This window comes from Salvia hispanica, chromosome 3, assembly GCF_029641045.1.
Source record: "Salvia hispanica isolate PSC_SH4W2 chromosome 3, Shi_PSC_v1, whole genome shotgun sequence".
Classification (NCBI taxonomy): domain Eukaryota; kingdom Viridiplantae; phylum Streptophyta; class Magnoliopsida; order Lamiales; family Lamiaceae; genus Salvia; species Salvia hispanica.
The window spans coordinates 54282851-54303174 of record NC_142694.1 but is presented as its reverse complement, the minus strand read 5'-3'; the positions used below and the strand labels follow the sequence as shown (position 1 = coordinate 54303174).

Below are 20324 nucleotides of genomic sequence, written 5' to 3'. Positions count from 1 at the left end.
TTAGGGGCAAATCCTCAGATGACCCTAACAAGCATATTACCAAGTTCATTCAGATCTGCAACACGACGAAAATGAATGGAGTGACAGATGATCAGATCCGATTGAGACTGTTTCCTTTTTCTTTGGAAGATGCGGCAAAGGATTGGCTCGAGAGTTTGACACCGGGGTCCATTAGAACATGGGACCAGATGGTCCACAAATTCCTGGAGAAGTTCTACCCTCCTAGTGAGGCTATTAAGAGGCAACACGAGATCATTGCCTTTCAGATGATTCCTACGGAGACTATCAGAGATGCATGGGGGAGATTCAAAGCCTTGCTGAAGAGGTGTCCCAATCATGGTCTGTCCCCAACAGTGCAAGTCATTACATTCTTCAAGGGTTGTATACCTGAAGCACAACGGGAGTTAAATCTCAGCGCGGGAGGTAATCTTCTCAAGAAAGGAGAGGAGGAGGCGATGGAGGTGATTGAAGAGCTTGCATCCAGTGATGAAGGATGGAGCAACGAAAGGAGTAAGGTGCATAGGGTGGCTTCTATCATGGATCATGATACAATGAGCACCTTATCCGACAAGCTGGATGCCTTAACCATGAAATTTGACTGCATGGCGATGAGGCAATCGTCACAAGAGCCCCAAGGAAGTATGGAGGATGTGAATTACGTGCAGCAGGGGGGCAACATGTATTACAATAACTCACGCCCGAACTTTAATGGGGGAGGATACAACCAATATGGGAACAAGGGGCATCCCAATCTCTCTTATGGGAACCACAATAATGCTCTGCTTGCCTATGCCGGACCGGCTGATATGTTCGACGAATACCTACAGATGGGTGAGACGACTAGTCTAGAGGTGCTCCGGCAGTTTTGTAAGGGCATGCGGGAAGTCTTTGGTCCGGAGTTCCTACGAAAGCCAACCTCTGACGAGTGCCAGAGACTGCTAGATATACACGGTGCGGTGCGCAGTTTCCCACGGATAATGGGCAGCATTGATTGCATGCATTGAGAGTGGAAAAACTGCCTGGTGGCGTGGAAAGGTCAGTTCACTACTGGTTTCAAAAGCAAACATCCTTCGATGATCCTGGAAACCGTTGCTGACTACCGTTTGCGGATCTGGCATGCGTATTTCGGTGTTGCAGGTTCGAACAACGACATCAACGTTCTGCAGTCGTCGCCTCTCTTCAGTGATGAGTGCCGGGGAGAGGGTCCAAAGATCTGTTTCGTAGCAAACGGCACGCAGTATCGCAGGGGATACTATTTGGCAGATGGAATATACCCTCGTTGGCCCGTATTCGTCAAGACACTTCGCCAACCGGCTGGAGCGAGGAGATAATATTTTGCGCGAAAACAAGAGGCCGCTAGGAAAGATGTTGAGCGAGCTTTTGGTGTGCCCCAAGCGCGATGGGCCATTATACGCTACCCGGCACGAGTTTGGCACGAAGATGATGTCGCGAATATTATGTTAGCATGTATCATATTGCACAATATGATAATAGAAGATGAAGGATTTGCTGCAGAACGTTGGGCACCGGAAGATGGTGCAAGTAAAAGTCACGGCGTTGCCTCCGCGCCGATACAGATGGGTGTACCTAGACCTGCCCACGGTTCATGAACCGGCGGTTTCGGTTCGGAACCGCCGGTTCCTGTCACGACCACAACTCCCTAGTGGTAGTGATTGCATCTATACGTGATTAAATAACACTTTAAAAAAAACAATATAGTGGGATAAGCATAACTGATAAGTCGAATATAGGACATTAGTCTCATAGGCGAAAGTGAATCAAGGCCAAAATAAAGTCAGAGTGCGGTTTAGGCTCATAAATTTCTAGTACAAAATCCTAATGCAGCGGAAAAGTCCAAGACAAAGTAGTATGTATGGAGACATACTACCTTGGGCTACCTATCTACTTATTTAAGGATCGTACCCAACACCTTCGCCTCCTCGTACACGTTCAACCTGCACATTAGAAAAGAAACATGCAGGGCTGAGTACTTGATATACTCAGTGGGCACATTGCCAAAAACATAATTTTCGTAAAAGTTTTGTCAGCCAGTTGAGTGAGCACGGGGTTTTAACTTAAAAGGCCCGAGTCACTAAAAGTACTTTTGTTTTGTAGTATTGATTGCGCAATCACGTAACATAGATACCATATCTGAAACGTATGTGAACCGGGAATATGGCCACATTCCACGACGGTCACTGGACCGGCCAACTGAAAGCTAGCTCACGATCCCCATATGTGTACACTAGTCCGAGTAGGCTTTACTTCCCTACTGGGACCCGAATTCGATTAAACATAATTGGCATAGCCAAGCAGATAGGTAATCCATAAAACATAAAATGGCATGACAAAACATAAATAGCACAATTTTCACATAATCATGCTAAAAGGCAAGTTCACATTTTGAAAGAAATGCCCACCTCAAAAGCTATCTCTCTAGCCAAACAAACTCCTTGAGTTGAATTCACACGACGCGCGAAGACGTCCCTTTAGAAATCATAGAAATAATATTTAATTAGGCTTACTAAGCCACATGAACTCAACATGAATGCATCCTAATCATTCTATTCCCTTCTTTTACTTCCTTAACTCGCAAAAGTCTTTTAGCGCTAACTACTCGAGCGACTTAAATCATTTGGAGGTTTTAACAAAATTAAACAAGTGATCAACTAAAACCCATCAATTTCATTTATCATCGTGGAATTTAACTAGTGGCCCAACTTAGAGGAATTAATACACAAAGGTAGTCCATTTCTCTAATTGATTTTCTTAGTACTTGTTTTTTTAATTAAAGAGGCCCAACATGCACTCCCTTAATATAAATCCTCTGGCCCAAAGACAAAAAAATAAAAAGAGGCCCAGACTTCTCCTAAATTCCATCGGTTCTTACTCTCTCTCTCTCCTTTCCATTTCACCAAATCGATTTGGGGGAAAAAGAAATCCCTAGACTCATCTCCCTCCTTCCTCTCGGTGAAGGCGCCGCTCCACCCGGGTTGCCGGAGCGACGCCGGCGTTTCCCCTCGGCGTCTCGCGTCGCTGCCCATCGCCGGATGAATCGCCGTTGTTGCTCCCATCTCTGTCACTTCCCACGGTGGCTCTGCACGGTCGGTTTCACCGCCACCGTCGCGCCTTACTGGAGCTCGGCGGATCTGTGGCGTCAGGACAGAGGAGGCATTGCCTCCGTGACTCCCTCTACCGTTACTCTCGTTCGATCCCCAGCCGAACCATCTCCACAGCCTTCATCTCCGGTGAGGGATGATCGGCATCATCGGGATCTGTCTCTCCCTCCGTCTTGCCGCGACGCGGCTGTTGTCCGAGAGCTTGGAAGCTGCTCGTCACGGCCTCCCGATGCCGTCGCCGACGCTGCTCAGTCTGCTCCTCAAACCAGCGCCGACGCTACCGTGCCTCGCATCCCTCCGTCGTCGTCCAGATCGGGCAGCCCAATACAAAATTTTTTTTTAAAAGCTAAGTCCTTTATACAACTTCTTTTAATTTGTTTGGCAGAAGCTTATGTTTTGGGATGAAGTCTTGTGTAAGCTAATGTTGTGGGAATCTATTGAGCTCTATGTTCTCTAAGTTCTTGGCTAAACTGTGTTGTTCTACAATGATGCAAGAGGGACTTGTTGGGGGGGGGGGGGGGTTACCTCACAAAATTGACAGTAGCTTGAATCTCTAGTTTCCAAATTTTTCAAAGTTTACACCTTCTCCGAAGCTCCTAGTTTCAGTGTGAGGGAAAAGGTGTGAGCTTGAGTTGAGCAAAGAAATGCTTGTGGGAAGAAGAAAAAAAATAAAAAGTTACCTAGGGGTGTAGGAGCCGTCTGCAAGAGCTCTTCTCCTCACTCACAACTCTCTATTGTGGCTGAAAATTTTATGTGGAATTATGTTGTTGAGAAGTGGAGAGGGGCTGCTTTTATAAGCCTCAAACCTTGGCTTCTTGTAGCAGATTCTTGGGCAATGGAGTTCCTATATTTGGCTACAATTTTAGTTCCCTTTTAAGCTTTATGATTAGGCTTCCATGACTACTTTGGTGTAACTTATGAGGCTTCCTTCTTGGCTGCTCCAAAACGTCTATATGGGTCAAACTTGGGCTGCCCCTTTTTTCAAGATCCTTACTCTTTTTATCTTACCACATTAACCTATGAATTTGCTGGACTTGTACTTATTCTATTTTTGGTGGTACCTTGGCAGGTTGATGTGGAGGTTCTCTTTTGGCACCTCTCTGGTCTCCAAGACCGAGAAGGATGTGAGAGGGGAAGAAGGTTTACTTATCATTTTTTTTTGTCTCTTATCCCCTTTGATTAATCCTTCATTCTAGGTTAGAGATAGATGAAAGTTGTACTCCCATTTCCATGTAATACTAGGTATTGGAGTTGTTAAAGAAGTGTATAGTATTCTTTATTTTAGTATTCTTCAATTAAGCATCATGATCATGCTGTGGAAATGGTCATGCATAGTTGAATCTGCCTATATGTTTACTCCCAAGTATAAATATATATATATATATATATATATATATTCATTATTCATTTACTTTCATACTTTACAAATTCTTTATCATTCCTTTAATAGAAGTGCCCCCCTTTGATTTCTCCATTTTGAAATTGTTCAAGCCCTTTATTTATGAAACAAAATACTTAGCATTCAAAGGTCGAGATTACAACGAGAGTTCTATGAGCACACAGTTCCGGTTTTTGGGATGAAAGAAGCTAATTAAGTTAAAAGTTTCCGATTTTTCTTGAAATGAAAGAATGAAATTCCGGGGCGTCACAGTTCCGGTTTTGGGAAATATGGAACCGGAACCGAACCGTGAGGCTGTTTCACGGTTTCGGTTTCGGTTCGGAACCGCCGGTTTTCGGACGATTCGTAGCGGTTTAGGTTCGGTTTCGCGGTTTCACGATTTTTTCCGTTAATTTTTTTTTGCCATATAGTTTGAAATTATAAAATAAATTGGAACAAGGAAATGGGTAGTTTAAATTGAGAGATTGAAGATAGAAATTCTTGTTAACACTAAAATGAGGTGAGTATAAGTAAGGATAGAGAGGAGTATTTAATATAGATAAAAATAGAGAGAAATGAGATCCAATTTGAATTTAAAATCAACATTTAAGAATAAATAAATAAATAAATAAAAATAAAAGAAATGGTGTTTTGTGCAGTCAATTTTGAATAGTGCAGCCATCGCCCACCGTCAACCAATCAATTTTGAAGACTCAACTAATCAATTTTGAAGACTACAACATTAACCAATGTTAATTTATTATACTTTATTTAAAGTAATCAATTCTTCTAAGTTTATTAAAAAATGTTGGATAAATATTTATTAATAATTATCCATACTCCATAGATTCCATACGTAAAAAAAAATATGTTAATTAATAAAATCGGAAATAGTATTATAAAGTTATTACCATAAACCATACAACATAGACTCCATCTTGTAATTTAGTTATTTTTATTTTATTATCTTTTATCTTATGTTTTTCAAATTACCATCCAATTTTACCAAATAGTATTATAAAGTTATTTTTGCTACAAAATTTTGTCCCACATTATTGTTTCTACGGATATTACCAAATCTAAAAATGAAAGTTATATATATAAGAGTATAAAACTCATAAACCGGATCATTCAGCAATGTTTTATTTAATGGAGTATAGTTTTAATATAAGGATTAACTATGTTTAAATTTATCATTGCGTTGGCGGTTCGGAACCGTGAAACCGCCGGTTCGGAACCGTCCGGAACCGGCAGTTCGGTCGCGGTTTCGGTTCGAAAAATTTGGAACCTGAACCGAACCACGGTTCTAAAATTCACGGTTTCGGTTCGGCATATTTTTCGCGGTTTCGGTTCGGAACCGTAACCGCCGGTTACGGTTTCGGTTTTAACCGCCGGTTCGGAAAACCTTGGGCAGCTCTAGGTGTACCACGTAGTAATGAATATCTGATCCAACGTTTCGCTGATATACGCAGGAGCACAGCACATGACCAACTCCAGGTCGATTTGATTGAAGAGGTCTGGGCACGTAGGGGAGGCGGCGTAGTGTGAAGAACATGTGTGATTTTTCGTAGATCAAATTTTCGTTGTAATTTTCCCCTTACTTTAATCCGATGAAAATTTAGTTTTCAAATTTAATTTGTTTTATTAGCCGTTTTTATCTAATTATTTTTAGTCCGATAATTTTAATTGTGATTGAATTAAAATATACAATAAATAAAATAAAGTGAAATGTGGCTAAAAAAAATTGTCCACTATTGCTGCGGAAACTTTTTTTTGTGGCCGTGGACAAATAAAAAGTGGCTATGGACAAAAAACGTAAAAGTGTCCAGCCAAAGTGTCCACCCTATTGTGGATACTCTTACATTCCATCTATTTTACTTTTCTTTGCAAAGTCAAATAATTTCTTAAAACTCTCACCGGTTAAATATGAGACATTTAATGAAATCGAATGGAACACTACTCATGGAAGACCATTTTAAACCTGGTACGAACGGACACTATTCGCTCAAGCATCCCAACAAAAATAGTCTACCTTTACTTGTGTAAATGGAGTACAATATAGTATATTGAAATTCAGTTGTCCCAATTTTAGTATTCATTGTGCATATTTCTAACAATTCTCTCATTAGGCACAATTAATCAGACAATCATTAAATTTAGGGTTGAAATATGGATACCGGGTATTGGGTTTACCCGTACCCGATCTGATATCTGTCGGGTATTGGATACTCAATATCCAATTTTATGGGATTGGATCTTGAAATTTAAGATAAATCGGGTATTGAGTAACCTGAATGGGTATCGGATATTACCTGAATATCCAATTTATTATTTAAAGCATTTTTTAAAATTATGTTTAGCCATTTTAGGCTTCAAGAGCTGGACTAGTTTATTTACTAATTACAACTTACTAGGTTAACTTTCTCAAAACTTGTAAAAATAAGTTAATCTTCTTACTCTAGGTCACGGCGTCTCCAAACTCTCAAAATTTACGTATTGCATAACTAACTCATGTGGTTTTTATATCTAGTTGATGAGTATTTTGACTTTTGAATTATATTATTGACTGCTTCTACAATTTAATTAAAGCGTAACTTTTATTATTTTACTTACATATTGCATGGCCAATCCCCATAAATATAATCATATACTTTTAAAATAAAAGTGATCCATTTTTTTATAGTTTCATACTAAAAAATAAATGCAACATTAAAGATATTAGTCAATTTAAATATATTTATATTTATATTAATATACAAAATTTGAAATTTTTTATTAGTTATTAACACATGTAATGAGTCGGGTATTTGGGTACCTGATACGTTGGATATGGATACCCGGGGCGGGTATTGGAGTACTCGAAAATATATCGGGTCGGGTTTGGGATAGACATTTAGATGATTTTTGGGTTTTGGTATCTGGTTTTTTCGTGTCGGGTATCCACGGATACCCGTATTCCCACCCCTAATTAAATTTATGAATTAAATACTAAAATAAAAGTTTTCACAATCAATTATCTGTCAAATCGGGTACCCGCGAATACCCGATCCAAAAATTTTGGGTACCTATCCCGAATTTCCCAAAATCTAATACTCGATACCGATACCCGATCCGAAAATGATTTCGGGTACCCAGATACACGACTCGGGTATCTAGTCCCGAAAAATCGGGTATCCAATCCCGATTGTGGATTTTTAAAATATTTTTTTATTATTTTTTTAAAGAAAATTAACTACTATAAAATTTTAGAAATACAAGCTTGTAGTTCGAATTTGATACAAACTTGAAGTAGTTTGAATTTAAGATTAAAAAAACTACTAAATGTGACTTAAGAGTGAAGGATTTCGGGAGTACATTTGATTTTTTAAATAATAAAATAGATACATAATTTATTAAATTTAAAAGAAATTAAAAAAATCAGGTAATTTGGGTATACCCGATCGGATATCAGGTTACCCGATACCCAATAATCCAAAGATCATATACCCGAACCCGATCCCGAAACCCGAAAAATCGAGTATTAGGTATCCAATCACCCGATATTTCGGGTTCGGATATCGAATATCTAATTCCCGATATCCATTTTGACAGCCCTAATCAATATATTTATTTTGCCAAATTCAAATTCAACGCATGATAATACATGTACACAGTTCAATATTTTGAGAAGTATAGAAAAATAAATGCTATCAAAGTCTTGAACAACAAGTGAACAAAATATTAGATCATATAGAAGAAATCAAATTCAATGAAATTCTAACTACGTATACTATATTTAGTAAGTTAAATATAAATATAAATGCACGTTAATAGATTATAACTTGAATATTAAATATAAATAAATAGTTAAATTTATTTAAAAAAATATAAACCTTGAGTAATTTAATACACCAAAAATAGTAAAAAGTACTCCATTCAATAAACTATACTACATTATTTACTTAAATAGAAAATAATTAAATTTTAAAAATATGTATGGTAATAGTATTATATAAAATCCAACAAATTAAAATTCAAAATAAGAACCTAGCTAAAGACATAATATAAGCCCAACGCATAAGTCTAAACTAATTTTGATCAAGTAGAGTACATATACGCTTATACGCATAAAAGCCCTAGTGAAAGTGGCGCACCATTTATCCTTGTCTTTCTCATAACGGCGAAACCCGATCCGGCTACCTCACCCACCGCCCGCCCCGCCCCGCTTGTCTCGCTGCACACATCTTTAGAGTAATGGTATTGCACAGTGCAGTATTCATAAATTGAGACGCCAACGCAGCCCTTTTCCCCAACCCCAAAATGGACTTCGCTGAGCAAGCCATGAATTTATTCGGCGATTCCGAGGAAGACGAAGACGAAGACAACACCACCACTACCAACGCCAACGACGACCAAGACAAAGACCACCAGCGGACCTCCTCCTCTTCCTCCGGCGCCTCCTCTTCATCCTCCGGCGCCTCCTCCTCTGCTGCATCTTCCTCTTCCTCTGCCTCCTCCTCCAATCGAAGCAGCAGCGCCGACGAAGACGAGGAAAACGACCCCAATCGCAGCGAAGTCAGGTCTTCCTCCTACAATAGCCACGATAACGTCAACAACAACGATACTAACACTCACTATTACGAGCATGATGAAGAGGTCGAGGACAAGGATCTCTTTGGCTCTGATAATGAGGATTATGTTAAAACTCCCGCCAACAGTGTTCACCCGGTGCCAGGTATTTATCTCTTCTCCTTCTTTTGATGTTTCGATTGTTATTTTGATCTTGAAGATATTTCCAGTACTGAGGCTTGTTAGCAGTCTAGTTGGAATTTTGAAACGATTTTGTAGTGGTCTACTTGCATAGTGTTTGTTCTCAAGATCCGGTTTTTGGTATATTATCTATTTATCTTTCTCACTAGCCACTTAGCAAGTTCGTAGCTCTCCACATTGGTTTGGATATGTTTTTATATATTTTGACCATTGAAGAACTTAATTTTTCTACTTCATTCTTAGATTTAGTTTTTGGGGCTTCCGGTGACTATTGTATTTTCTGACTATGCATATATGATATCTACTACTATCAACTCGTATGAAACTTAATATTTGTCTATTGTCGACTACGAAGTATGGAAAAACTTTTATTTTTCTATAATCTCTGCGTGGAACAGCTGGGCCATGAGTCATGAGATCAATTTTGTAAAGAAAAAGTTGCTATTTGAACATATAGCTGGATCAGACTACAGTTCAATAACTTTCTTGAGATATTTCATATTAACTTCAACTAAAACTTGGAGCTCAGGAATATGTATGCTGATTCTAATTACCAATATGCATGCTGATTCAAAATGGTAGTGTAAGCCTAGAGAATTGTGAATAAGCCAACAAAAAGAAAAGTAGTAATAGGAATTCGTTGTGAGATATGCCTTTTGAACCACTTCAGGAGTCAGGACCCAAAATCTTGGAAACCATAAATTGTTTAATTTTTGGCATTTGTGTTGATTTTGCAATATCTGAATAATTATATTCCACCCTTGTTTTCTCAAAAGTAATCAAGATAAATTTGAATGCAGTCCTTACAATTAAAACATTCTCCTCCCATCACATTTCAATAGGCCATTTCACCTTATTTGGATGTCCCATTTCAATAGGCCACTACCTAAAGTGAAAATTCAAATATTCAATGTATAACAAAGACTTCAACGTAATTCATTATTTACACTGCCATTGTGAGGCACACTTGTTCCATCTCTCAAACTTTATTAAATAAAGTTAATCTTCCTATCTCCTACTTTTTGGATGGATAAACATCCAACAAAAGTTACATTTTATTCCATATTTAATTATGAACTACTCAATTTCTTAACATCCGCGGCCGGACCTTGAGGCCTTTTCTAATGGGACAGAGGGATTATGCATTAATATTATGTTATATCTGAAGTTATGTTAGAATACTTTCCTAATTGTTACTCTTCCATAACTAATTTATGCGAATTGCTTAGTTTTACCACCTATACGCGTCATGAATAACCAGCCAAGAGGAGGTTTTGGACGTGGCCGATGGCAGAATGATAGAGGACCTGGTCTCCTCCCCCGTCCCGGGCCTTATCCACAAAGGCAAAACTTTGGTTATGGTCCAAAGTTTTTCAATGGTCCTCGTGATGAACGATTTGTTTCTGAGTTGAAATTCAAAAGTGAAGAAACATTATCCAGAAAGGCCACCGTTTTTCAGGAGGTAATACTTACACTATCCTTTTCCAGTGACGTCTAATCTTCACAAACTCAAATGCATAAGACATGGATTGTGCCTATTTAATACTTTGCATGGTATTGAAAAGGTTAATCACAATTTTATTTGTTCAGTATCTTTGTGATCATGTATGTAGACTGCGAGTCCACTTGGGGATTGGGTCTCATAATTTGTTGGTGAATGTACAACCATTTTTGGCCTTCTATGTCTGATGCTTCTATATTGTATACATCACTGCATGATGTGGCTTTAATTTTGTTTGCTAGCTAAGATTATATAGGCCTAAAATGTGTGAGAAGTGGAGTTGGTGAATTGCTGATAGCCATGTGAAAAGGGCATTAGTTGATGAGGGTTGTATTTGGCTTTTCCATATTGCCGTCAATAATATGAAGTCACCCAAAAATGTAAAAAGTTAATCTACTGGACGAGGCCAACTCTATGGATTTCAGAATTTACATGGAGTATGTAATTATAACTCATAACATTTGAACTGTTGCCCTGACGGGTGTTACAATGTCGTGCTAATTCTAGTTTATCTGTGAAGCATGTTGGTGTAGATCTCTTGTTCTAGTAAGTAGTAAATTTGAAATGCACATTTCCATGCCTTTGTCTCTAATTGTTCAATGCTGGCCTCTTTGATATCCTACTCACACCCAACTGAATCAAGGAAAGAAATATGATTTGTAACTGACCGGGAAAAAACTTTGTTGTACAATAGTTACTGTGTGTCCACGTGCATGTATATTGTGAAAAATGTATTTACTTATATTTTCTTATCCAAGTTAGCTTGTTTATTTTGAAACTAGCCATGTGAACTTGCTTGCTACAGTCGTGTAGAAGGTGGGGATGTCTACTTTGATGATCGCAGTTTGGTGAGCCTTCCCTTTTCCTTTCCTCAGATTTATACTACATGTTTGCTGGTTATCTGCTTATCTGGGATCGATTTTTCACATTTCTAGAGGCTTTTTAAGAGGCTTATTACCGAAGATATTGGAACTGATCTTAATGAAGGCTTTGATACTTTTATTCCAAAGAAAGGTATGCTATATTAGGAGAGACGTTTAAAATCATATCCTTCCTAAGTGAAGCTTTTTTTGCTTCTGATCCCGGATGCATATATTATTATTAACTTTTAAAAGTGGTCAATTGCATGTTTGTCACAGACCTGGGCTCTCAAGGCTTCGGTGACTTACTTTCTACAATAAGAAACAAAAATATACCTCTTCAGAACATGCACTTTGTGGTAATAGTTTTCAACATACCCAGCTTTCATGTATCAGTTAAGCTTAACAAGGTGCCCAGTTAATTAACATTTTATCTTTCTTTGGCTTCTTCCCTTTGCAGACGTATCGTAACAATCTCAACAAGGTAATTTATGGTTCTTTTGGCTGCTTATGTGCTTGTCTTGTTTGGATTTATGGTAGGCTCCAAGTGACTATCCTAAATGTTTTGAATAGTTGAATTTATGTGTTAATGAAACTATTGAAGAAATCTTGTAGTGTATTTTTCTTCTTCTCAAAGGGAATTAAGAATAGTTATAATGGCCATCTTTTGCTATCCTGTATAGAGATTGAAGCCTCTTTTTTATAAAGTTAAAAAGAAATGGTTAAAATGTAGGGCCTCAAAAATATTTATGTGCGGACAACAAACAACAAAACACTAAAGAAGACATTTTTTTTCAGACGCCATGGATGTTGTTGAATGCATAACATTCGTACATAAAGTTCTCTTGCAAATCTTTGGAGCATCTGAAAATCAAACTAGTTAAATGTCTATCTCAGTAAACTTATTGTTCCTCAATGTTATGTCACACTGAAGCTTGTTCTGTCAAATAGAAAGAAATAGAAAAAGGGATGTGCAGTGTCACTAGACTAAGAGTATGGCACTCATAGTTTAAGTGACATGTAATTCCACACTGCAAGAAATTTGCGTCTTTCCAAGATTGTTTTAGGCAGAGGACTTCATATAATTAGTGTTTTGCAGGAAATTGCTTCTTTGGAGCATTTGCTTACAAAAACGAATAACTTTTTTTTGCAGCTCTTTCTTTTATGGACAGATGCTTAGTACTCCCTCCATCTTATTTTTCATGGCCCAAAATCCATTTTGGGTTGCCCCATTTAAAATGGCCCAAACCCCAAAAATTGTCATGCCAAGTGGGGTCCCTATAATATATAGCCAGAAAACTGCATTCCTTAAAATATGCATGAAGTTTCGGGCCATGTTATGTGGGACGAAGAAAGTACTTAACTTTTCACTCTACTCATGCCCCCTTTCTTGTGAAAAGAATTGGAGAGAAGGAAATAAAATAGTGAATGCTATAGGAATTTTATCATGGAAAAGGATTCGTTCCTACTAAGCTTGGTTGTGATGAGGACTCAAGCATCTAATCGTTGGAGTTATGCATATTTGGCTTGATAATAACATCACAGATTATCCACTACCCATTGTTAGAAAACTTACTTTATGTTAAATTTAAGATAATTCTAGTATTCTTTGCGCATGTTTAGTTAACCATTCCCTCCATAGTTCTGGTTCAGCAGATTCTTAAAAGTTTCACTAATCGATATTATAGTCAAACAAATTGTATTTATGCAGTTTCTATAAACAGATGTCAACAAAATTCACATGCAAGATGGTCCAATTTAGGAACATGCAACTCTTAATGGACTAGGTAGCTGGTGCTTTTCCCAATTTTCAATTCTTAATGGACTAGGTAGCTGGTGCTTTTCCCAATTTTCAATTTTGACCTTTCCTTTTTTCTATCATATATCTTTATCCCTCCCCCTTTTTTTGGTACGCTGAGATTGTCATAGTGAAGATTGTGTTGGATTGTTGGTTTATAAACTACTACTAATTTGGTGAGTCACCAAAGTGAACTGGGAGAATAGAGTCTGAGAAAGTTGTGGTCAATTTAGAATTTGATACAAGTTTGTAGAAATTATAAGGAAATGGCATTTTCATCTGTAATATACAGTAGAATTTTAAAAAGGCATTTTTAAAAACAGTAAATCTATATAATTCTAATTATCAATTAATTTTGATTTATGTTCAAATATTTTCTTTGAGTTCCACTGCAATTAAAATAAAAAATCTTCCTCTAGTATGTTACTTCTGCCAGTTTCTGTGTGGCAAAATAAAGCTGTTTAGTGGTTGTATATTACTTTCCGTTGCATGCTTGACATCTTATTTAAGCTGATTATCAAGCTATTTAAGCTACATATTCTAACAGTGATCTATTTCCAGATTTTGGGGACTGCTTATATGAGGCACGAGCCCTGGGAAATGGGGGTACATAAAAGGAATGGAGTAGTCTATCTTGATGTGCACAAATTGCCTGAAAGACCACAGAGTGAACTGGATCGCCGAAGGTAAACTATTAGGTTCCATTTATATTAAAAGTGTTAGCTATCTGTCTTTGCTCTGAAAATGTTTATGCAAAGCATATCAATGTATCATAGTAATAGGAAAAATGCTGATAATCAGGTTTGATTGTTTCTACATATGGTCTTAGCTCTTTCTATATCCATATATCTAGATATTTGTGAAGAGATGGTTTTGTAGCTACCATTAAGTTACATTTGCTTTAAGGAAAATTGATCTAGGGAAGCATAAAGTATTTTCATTTGGTTTGAAGCTAGAGTCTAAGATCGAAGGTTGTCAATGGTTCAGGCTTTTGAGAATTTTCAGGATTGGGTTCAATCTCAATTTTAAAAGTTTAGACTTATGCCTTACGTTCATAATGCTTCTTGTTTACCTCCAGCTCAATTTGAATTTAGCTTGATTGTACTTTACGGTTTCTTGTTTTGGAAACATTTCCAGAAGTTTTCCTGTCCGGTTCCTTTTTCATTAGTGAATATTATTTAATGTCTTATATTATATCCGACCCTTTTGAGATAGATGTTACTGGGGCTATTGTTTTGAGACTCTTGCCACCGAAGATCCAAGAAGAGCTGATGGAGAAGCAATACATCATGTTGATGCCAATGTTGAATACTGCTCTGTAATTAAAACAAAATTAGGAGCTCATCGAATACTCATGGGTGCTGAAATGGACTGTTGTGATTCAACTGATGAGGGTAGAAGATTCTACGTGGAACTAAAAACAAGTCGCGAGGTTGGTATTTTCTTGATCCGTATTTTTATGTTTTTATGACCTTGTTCTAGTTTGCCTACCCTGGCTTTATGACTGAAGAGTCTTTCACTTGTGCTTCTACAGTTAGATTATCACACTGAGGAAAGATTTGAGAGGGAGAAATTGCTCAAATTCTGGGTAAATGACTTGCTAATTCTGCTCATTTTTTCTGTTTCTTTATTGACCGGAATGCTTTTGGGCTATTTGGATGTTATCCGAATAATATGGAATGCTTGTACCGTTAGCACGTATTTTTACTATTTATTTGTATTTGGCACATTATTTTCTTGATTTATAGGCTTGATTTGTAATCTGCTTCAAATTTCTAGACCCATCCCATGAAATAGATGACCATTTATGAGATAAAATTTGATTCTTGATTCTAGACCACATAGTTGAACCAAAGATCTGCAAGACATTAAATTATGCAAGACAATGACTCACATTTTGTTTTGCTGATCGACTTTATTGCACTGAAAGTGCCTATTTTTTGGCTTATGATTATATGTTAATTGAATTGAAGATGCACTTGGATGAATTCATGTTTAATTGCTTCTACATTTTCTATTAATAATTGCTGCAGATCTTTGGTTCAACTATGTGTTTATACTCAGCTTATCATCATTTTTAACGAGTTTGTCAATTCAGAAAGTACAGTAAACTCTGAATTAATATTTCAGTACAAATTGCTGAATCATTTATCCCCAAAGTATTAATTACATTCTCCTTTCTAAATCATTATGAGATGCTTCTACAGCTATTAATTGATGAAGATTTACTCTCTCTGGTCAGAAGAATTACTATAAGCTAGAAGCGCTTATTGCTTAATGTATATGCAAGTATGTTGTCATGACGCTATTCTCTGTCCCACTATCAAAATGGAGCATACTCATTTTGTTGTCGGGACAGTTGGAACTTGGAGCAGAATGAATGATATTCTCATTTTGTCCCATATACTGAATGATATTCTCTAGGTGTTTTGTAAATGCAACTTAGTATGGTCAATGTTCCTTTGTGTGAATCTGTCAGGCTGTCTTTCTATAAAATACATTATGGGTTCGTTGCCATGTTTAATTGCTATTAAAAGACCATGTCTAAATTTATCTCTTATTCGGTTTCCTTTTACTCAAAAGCTCGGCCCGTGAAATGTATCTTGGCCCGTCTCGACAATATCAAGATTACGTTGTATCTCATGATTAACTATCTCACCCCCACCCCTATAACTAATTTAATCCTAGACAAAACCCATTTTAGCTTATATGTTGATCTATGAGTTCTTTGCGTGTATGTTGATCTTGATATTCTTTATTTTTCGATTATGCTGTTAATTGCAGATTCAGTCATTCCTTGCTGGTGTACCATATATTGTGGTTGGGTTCAGGTATTGCCTTAATCTTTTGGATGTTTCTTGTTTCCACTTTTTCTTTCATACATGGAGAATATAAATAAAATGGGACTTTTTTGTATTTTAAAGTTTTTGTGCGATTCTTATTGGTCTTTTGTGTTGCAGGGATGATGGCGGTCGGCTTGTTCGTACAGAACGACTTAGGACCAAAGATGTAACACACAGAGTAAAGATGAAAAATTACTGGCAGGTATGTTTGGTAACTGCCATTGTCTTATATAGGCTTGTAATTAGGCCACCTATTTTCTTCCTCTTTCATCATGTTTTTCCCTTTCTTAGGCAAGTGATGGGTATGTATTCTCCTATGCATATATGCAGTATATAACAATTTTACTTATTCGTGCACCAATGCTACTGTCTGGGGATTTGTGGCAGGGAGGAGTGTGCTTAGCATTTGCTGATGAGGTGTTATGCTGGCTTTATGGGACCGTGAAAGAAAGTAAGAATCCCAATGATACACTGTTTGACAATAGGAATTTGATAAATTGTTGGAAAGTAGTACATGGATCGTCTTAGTGTGTCTGTATGATTTCAACCTTACACTGATCATATCCGTTGATAGTCTACTTACATGTAATTTCATTGCCCCGTGCAGATGAGGACTATATATTGCAGTTTGCCCATCCATTCACGCGATTGGAGCTTCTTCAAGCTCAAACATGCCCCGATTCCATCACAGAGCATGTTCAACAATTGTAGCTTCGCAAAGCTCAGTCACTCTGCCTAACAGTAATCATATAGTAGTATTATACAATTTTGAACATTGTATCATATGTGAACCTTTGGGGAATCAAGACTTTCCAACTGGGAGGGTTCCCTTTTAATTAAATGATCATCCTCATAATCTCTTATGCTGTCCCAGCTTCCAGAGAGATCGAATCATCTGAGTTTACTACATAATAATTATTTATGGAGGATTCTGGCTCTATTTAGTTCTTGATTCTCCAAATTTTCTACCACTGTCGTTTCTCTGAAATCTTAGCTAGCTCATAGATTGGCTACTGTTTTTCCATCTCCAAATTCAAATGCAAAATATACTGGATTAGACCTAGTTTTGCTCAAAATCCTTATATTCACGAGTAATAGATGGCATAATGTAAGATAGTTATCTAACAAGAGAGGCAAACCGTCAAGTGAACTATGCAAAGCTTGCCCATGCTTCCGTGGCCAATTTTGTGAAGAAAGCAAACCTTTAGGGGTGTTTATTTAAGGGTAAAATGGTTGATTTTGTTCCTTTGTTTGGAGTGTTTATTTAAAAATATCTTACCATTTAGGAATTTTTTATTTAATATCCGATGTTTCATTTTTTGAATAAAATGTCTTAAAAAAAAGTTCCAATGATAAGGACTGAATGTGATAGCGTGATGATAAGTTCCCATGTCCGTTTCTAATGGGGAAGTGATGCTAACTAGTTATGGCCGGAATCTGATGATGATAAGTCTTGCTCCAAAAATCTGGTCGTAGAGTATACAGAATTATCTTTAAAGTGACTAGATAACAGCATATCCCATGACAAAAAAAAAAAAAAAATGAAGGGAAAAAGGAAAACTATATACTGATAGCTGAAACCGGTGATTCACTGTCCAGATATAAAACTATCATCTTCACGCTCTCAAACATCATCAAAATATTTTTCTTCAGCGTCTTGATTGGCTTCTTTCATCCAATGATCGTCCAATGTCACATCCTCATCGATTTTTGAGTAGTCAAGATGCTGATGGTCTTCCCCTGACAAGAACTTCTGCTGCATTACAGACATGAATTGCTCCATCCGATCTTGCATTTCCTCAACTGACAAACTGTCCATCACCGCAACTCTCATCTCAGCGTTGTGATTCTGTTCCGCCTAGAAGCGATGGAACAAATGCATTAGATAACATATACAAGATCAACGATATATCTATCTAGGCTGGTGACTGAGTTGGAATAGGATGAAAAAATGAACCAGTTTCAACTATCTTCGGGAAAGCTAAAGAATAAACTATATGGTTTGCACTTTGCATTAAAGGAGAAGTAAGAAATCTAACAATTTCAAGAAGATTTTATTAGGGAGAACATGTAAAAGCACATCAATTAGAACACCACAACAAAACTAGCCAGCTAGAAGTAGAATTTTGTTGGTAACATATTTAATCAGAAAAGTTCACTCCATTGCCCGCCAACCAAATCTGATGCAGCCATAAACCCAACCTAATGAGATACTGGATGACATGGGAAAAGGCCGGGCCAAAACCTACTAACTGAGGCAGGTACAAAGCCCAATCAGACAGGTCCTAGGTTTGGTTTTGTAATCCTTGTAATTACATTGTCCGCATGCACTTAACATGGAACATTTTTCAAGGTGTTTTGGAATATTTACAGTCTTTTTCATAATGTTTTTCACTCTTAACACTATCTTTCTCCAGACAAATCTGGATTGTACTTTTTAGTGTACATTAGAAAATCCACACAACATCTTATTCATGTATCACTACAGTTTTCTGGTCCCAGTAAAACTCTGGCTATAATATGCATGCTCGGAAAACTTTGACAGTTCTGAGTGCAACACACTTTAAGAATCAATTAAGATGGTATTTGGTTACGCTCCTAAGCTCTTGAAAAGTGTTTGGAAAAATAGCCTAACGACTTATAAACTCCAAAAAATATATGTTCCTCAACTCCATCTTATTCTTTTCACAATCTAATAAGCAACAAAATACCCTACCATGTTTTTTGTTATTTCCAACCTGAAACCTTCCACTTTCATATCTCGTCATCTTCTCTCTCAAATTCACAATTCACCCTCTAACTTATAAGTTCCATTGTCCAAACATTTTGACAACTTATATAAGCTCTTGAAATGTCATCTTATAGGCTGGTGGAGCTTATAAGCTGTCTCAATTAAGCTTAGCGAAACAGTGAAATACCCTCTAAATCTCGGGCTCTCAACAAGAAGGATGAAAAGTATAGCAATAATTATCAATAACAGCAATAGAGTAGAAAAATATAGTGCTGCAACATAAACAGTTAAGTATGAAGCGCTGAAAAATAAAATATTTTACCTCAGTTGTCTGCGAGCTCCTAGAAGGGTGGTCTAATGCCATGCATTCCACTTCCTTCTCTACTATAACTTCTCTTTCACTTCCATCTTCTTCTTCTTCTTCTTCTTCTTCCTCTTCCTCTTCCTCTTCTTCTTCTTCTTGCTTTTCTCTTTCATTTCCAACCCAATCACTCTGAGCGACACCCAACCTCTGTTGCTCCCCTCTAATCTTCTCCACCAATATTGCCTCTTCTGATCGCCTCATAAGTGTCTCCGACCACCGCTCACCAGGCCTCGCCATGCTCCTACCACTTGGATCCTGAAACTTCCCCACATACTCATGATGCAGGTAAGGTTCTCTTTCCCTCATAGCATCTTCCGAAAAATAATGTCCATCCACCATCAACCTATCCATATATGCTAGCCTCCGATTCTTGATCTTAGCTGACCTCGACTTCTTCTCCTTATCTGTCGGGCTCAAAATGCTCCGAAGATTTTTAAGGTGCCAATTGATTTCATAATCATCCCTCAACACGTCAAAGTGATTAAGCTCCTCCATCGATAGTTTCGACCCATACCGCTCTGAATTCATCAGTTTTGTCAAGCTCAAATTAGTTTTTGTTTTTATAGCAAAGAAGAACACACAATTAAGGGAAACATAAATGACCTAATCCCTTCCCCATCAAACGCCAACCAAAATTGATACATAAAAAACAGTACAGCAACACCTAATTGAATCAGAGTTAAAAAGTGATGAAATGAAGGAGTAGAAGCATGGAACGCACCGAGGAAGACGGGGGCGTCGGTGGAGAGAAGGTCGAGGAGGAGGGACTTGCGCCGAGATGGGTCAGCTGCATCATCAGGTTGTACCTTGCGGGGAAAGTACAAGTCCTCGATGAGAGACAATCTGCCTGTTATACTCTCCTTGGCTTCACTGCCGATTGCAGTTGCATCACTACTGGATTTCGCCATCTCCAAACTTGCTTTCTCCTTCAAATTCACTTCTATTGAAGATTAATGGAATAAGTACTAAATATTTAAATTG

At 37.5% G+C, this 20324-nt stretch overlaps 2 protein-coding genes across 3 annotated transcripts; one reads left to right on the top strand and one right to left on the bottom strand.

Moving 5' to 3' along the window:
* Window positions 1-8627: 8627 nt before the first annotated feature.
* On the top strand, window positions 8628-17195 carry LOC125210692 (glycine-rich protein). 2 transcript variants are annotated; one of them, XM_089067304.1, is made up of 13 exons: window positions 8628-9211; window positions 10476-10708; window positions 11530-11595; window positions 11683-11761; window positions 11863-11966; window positions 12068-12091; window positions 13967-14091; window positions 14621-14837; window positions 14940-14993; window positions 16190-16236; window positions 16366-16450; window positions 16636-16699; window positions 16856-17195. In XM_089067304.1, exons 1-13 carry the CDS (start codon window positions 8797-8799, stop codon window positions 16957-16959), a joined length of 1617 nt encoding a protein of 538 aa, XP_088923430.1. In that variant the 5' UTR covers window positions 8628-8796; the 3' UTR covers window positions 16960-17195. The 2 variants fall into 2 exon arrangements, with proteins under 2 accessions (XP_088923430.1, XP_047966218.1); XM_048110261.2 differs by having other exon boundaries at window positions 8630-9211; window positions 11887-11966.
* A 430-nt stretch (window positions 17196-17625) lies between these two features.
* LOC125210693 (coiled-coil protein) lies at window positions 17626-20251 on the bottom strand. Its single transcript, XM_048110262.2, has 3 exons — window positions 20065-20251; window positions 19302-19861; window positions 17626-18106 (listed from the first exon to the last, which is right to left on the bottom strand). Exons 1-3 carry the CDS (start codon window positions 20249-20251, stop codon window positions 17873-17875), a joined length of 981 nt encoding a protein of 326 aa, XP_047966219.1. The 3' UTR covers window positions 17626-17872.
* Window positions 20252-20324: the final 73 nt, after the last annotated feature.

What these genes read in the sequence shown, in the direction of transcription:
- LOC125210692 (XM_089067304.1), top strand. Translation starts at nt 8,797, where the DNA reads ATGGACTTCGCTGAGCAAGCCATGAATTTATTCGGCGATTCCGAGGAA. An exon ending in CAGTGTTCACCCGGTGCCAG is followed by an intron (nt 9,212 to 10,475) that starts GTATTTATCTCT and finishes CGAATTGCTTAG; the next exon opens with TTTTACCACCTATACGCGTC. An exon ending in TATATTGTGGTTGGGTTCAG is followed by an intron (nt 16,237 to 16,365) that starts GTATTGCCTTAA and finishes TTTGTGTTGCAG; the next exon opens with GGATGATGGCGGTCGGCTTG.
- LOC125210693 (XM_048110262.2), bottom strand. Translation starts at nt 20,251, where the DNA reads ATGGCGAAATCCAGTAGTGATGCAACTGCAATCGGCAGTGAAGCCAAG. An exon ending in CGACGCCCCCGTCTTCCTCG is followed by an intron (nt 19,862 to 20,064) that starts GTGCGTTCCATG and finishes TGATGAATTCAG; the next exon opens with AGCGGTATGGGTCGAAACTA. An exon ending in GGAGCTCGCAGACAACTGAG is followed by an intron (nt 18,107 to 19,301) that starts GTAAAATATTTT and finishes CATCGCTTCTAG; the next exon opens with GCGGAACAGAATCACAACGC.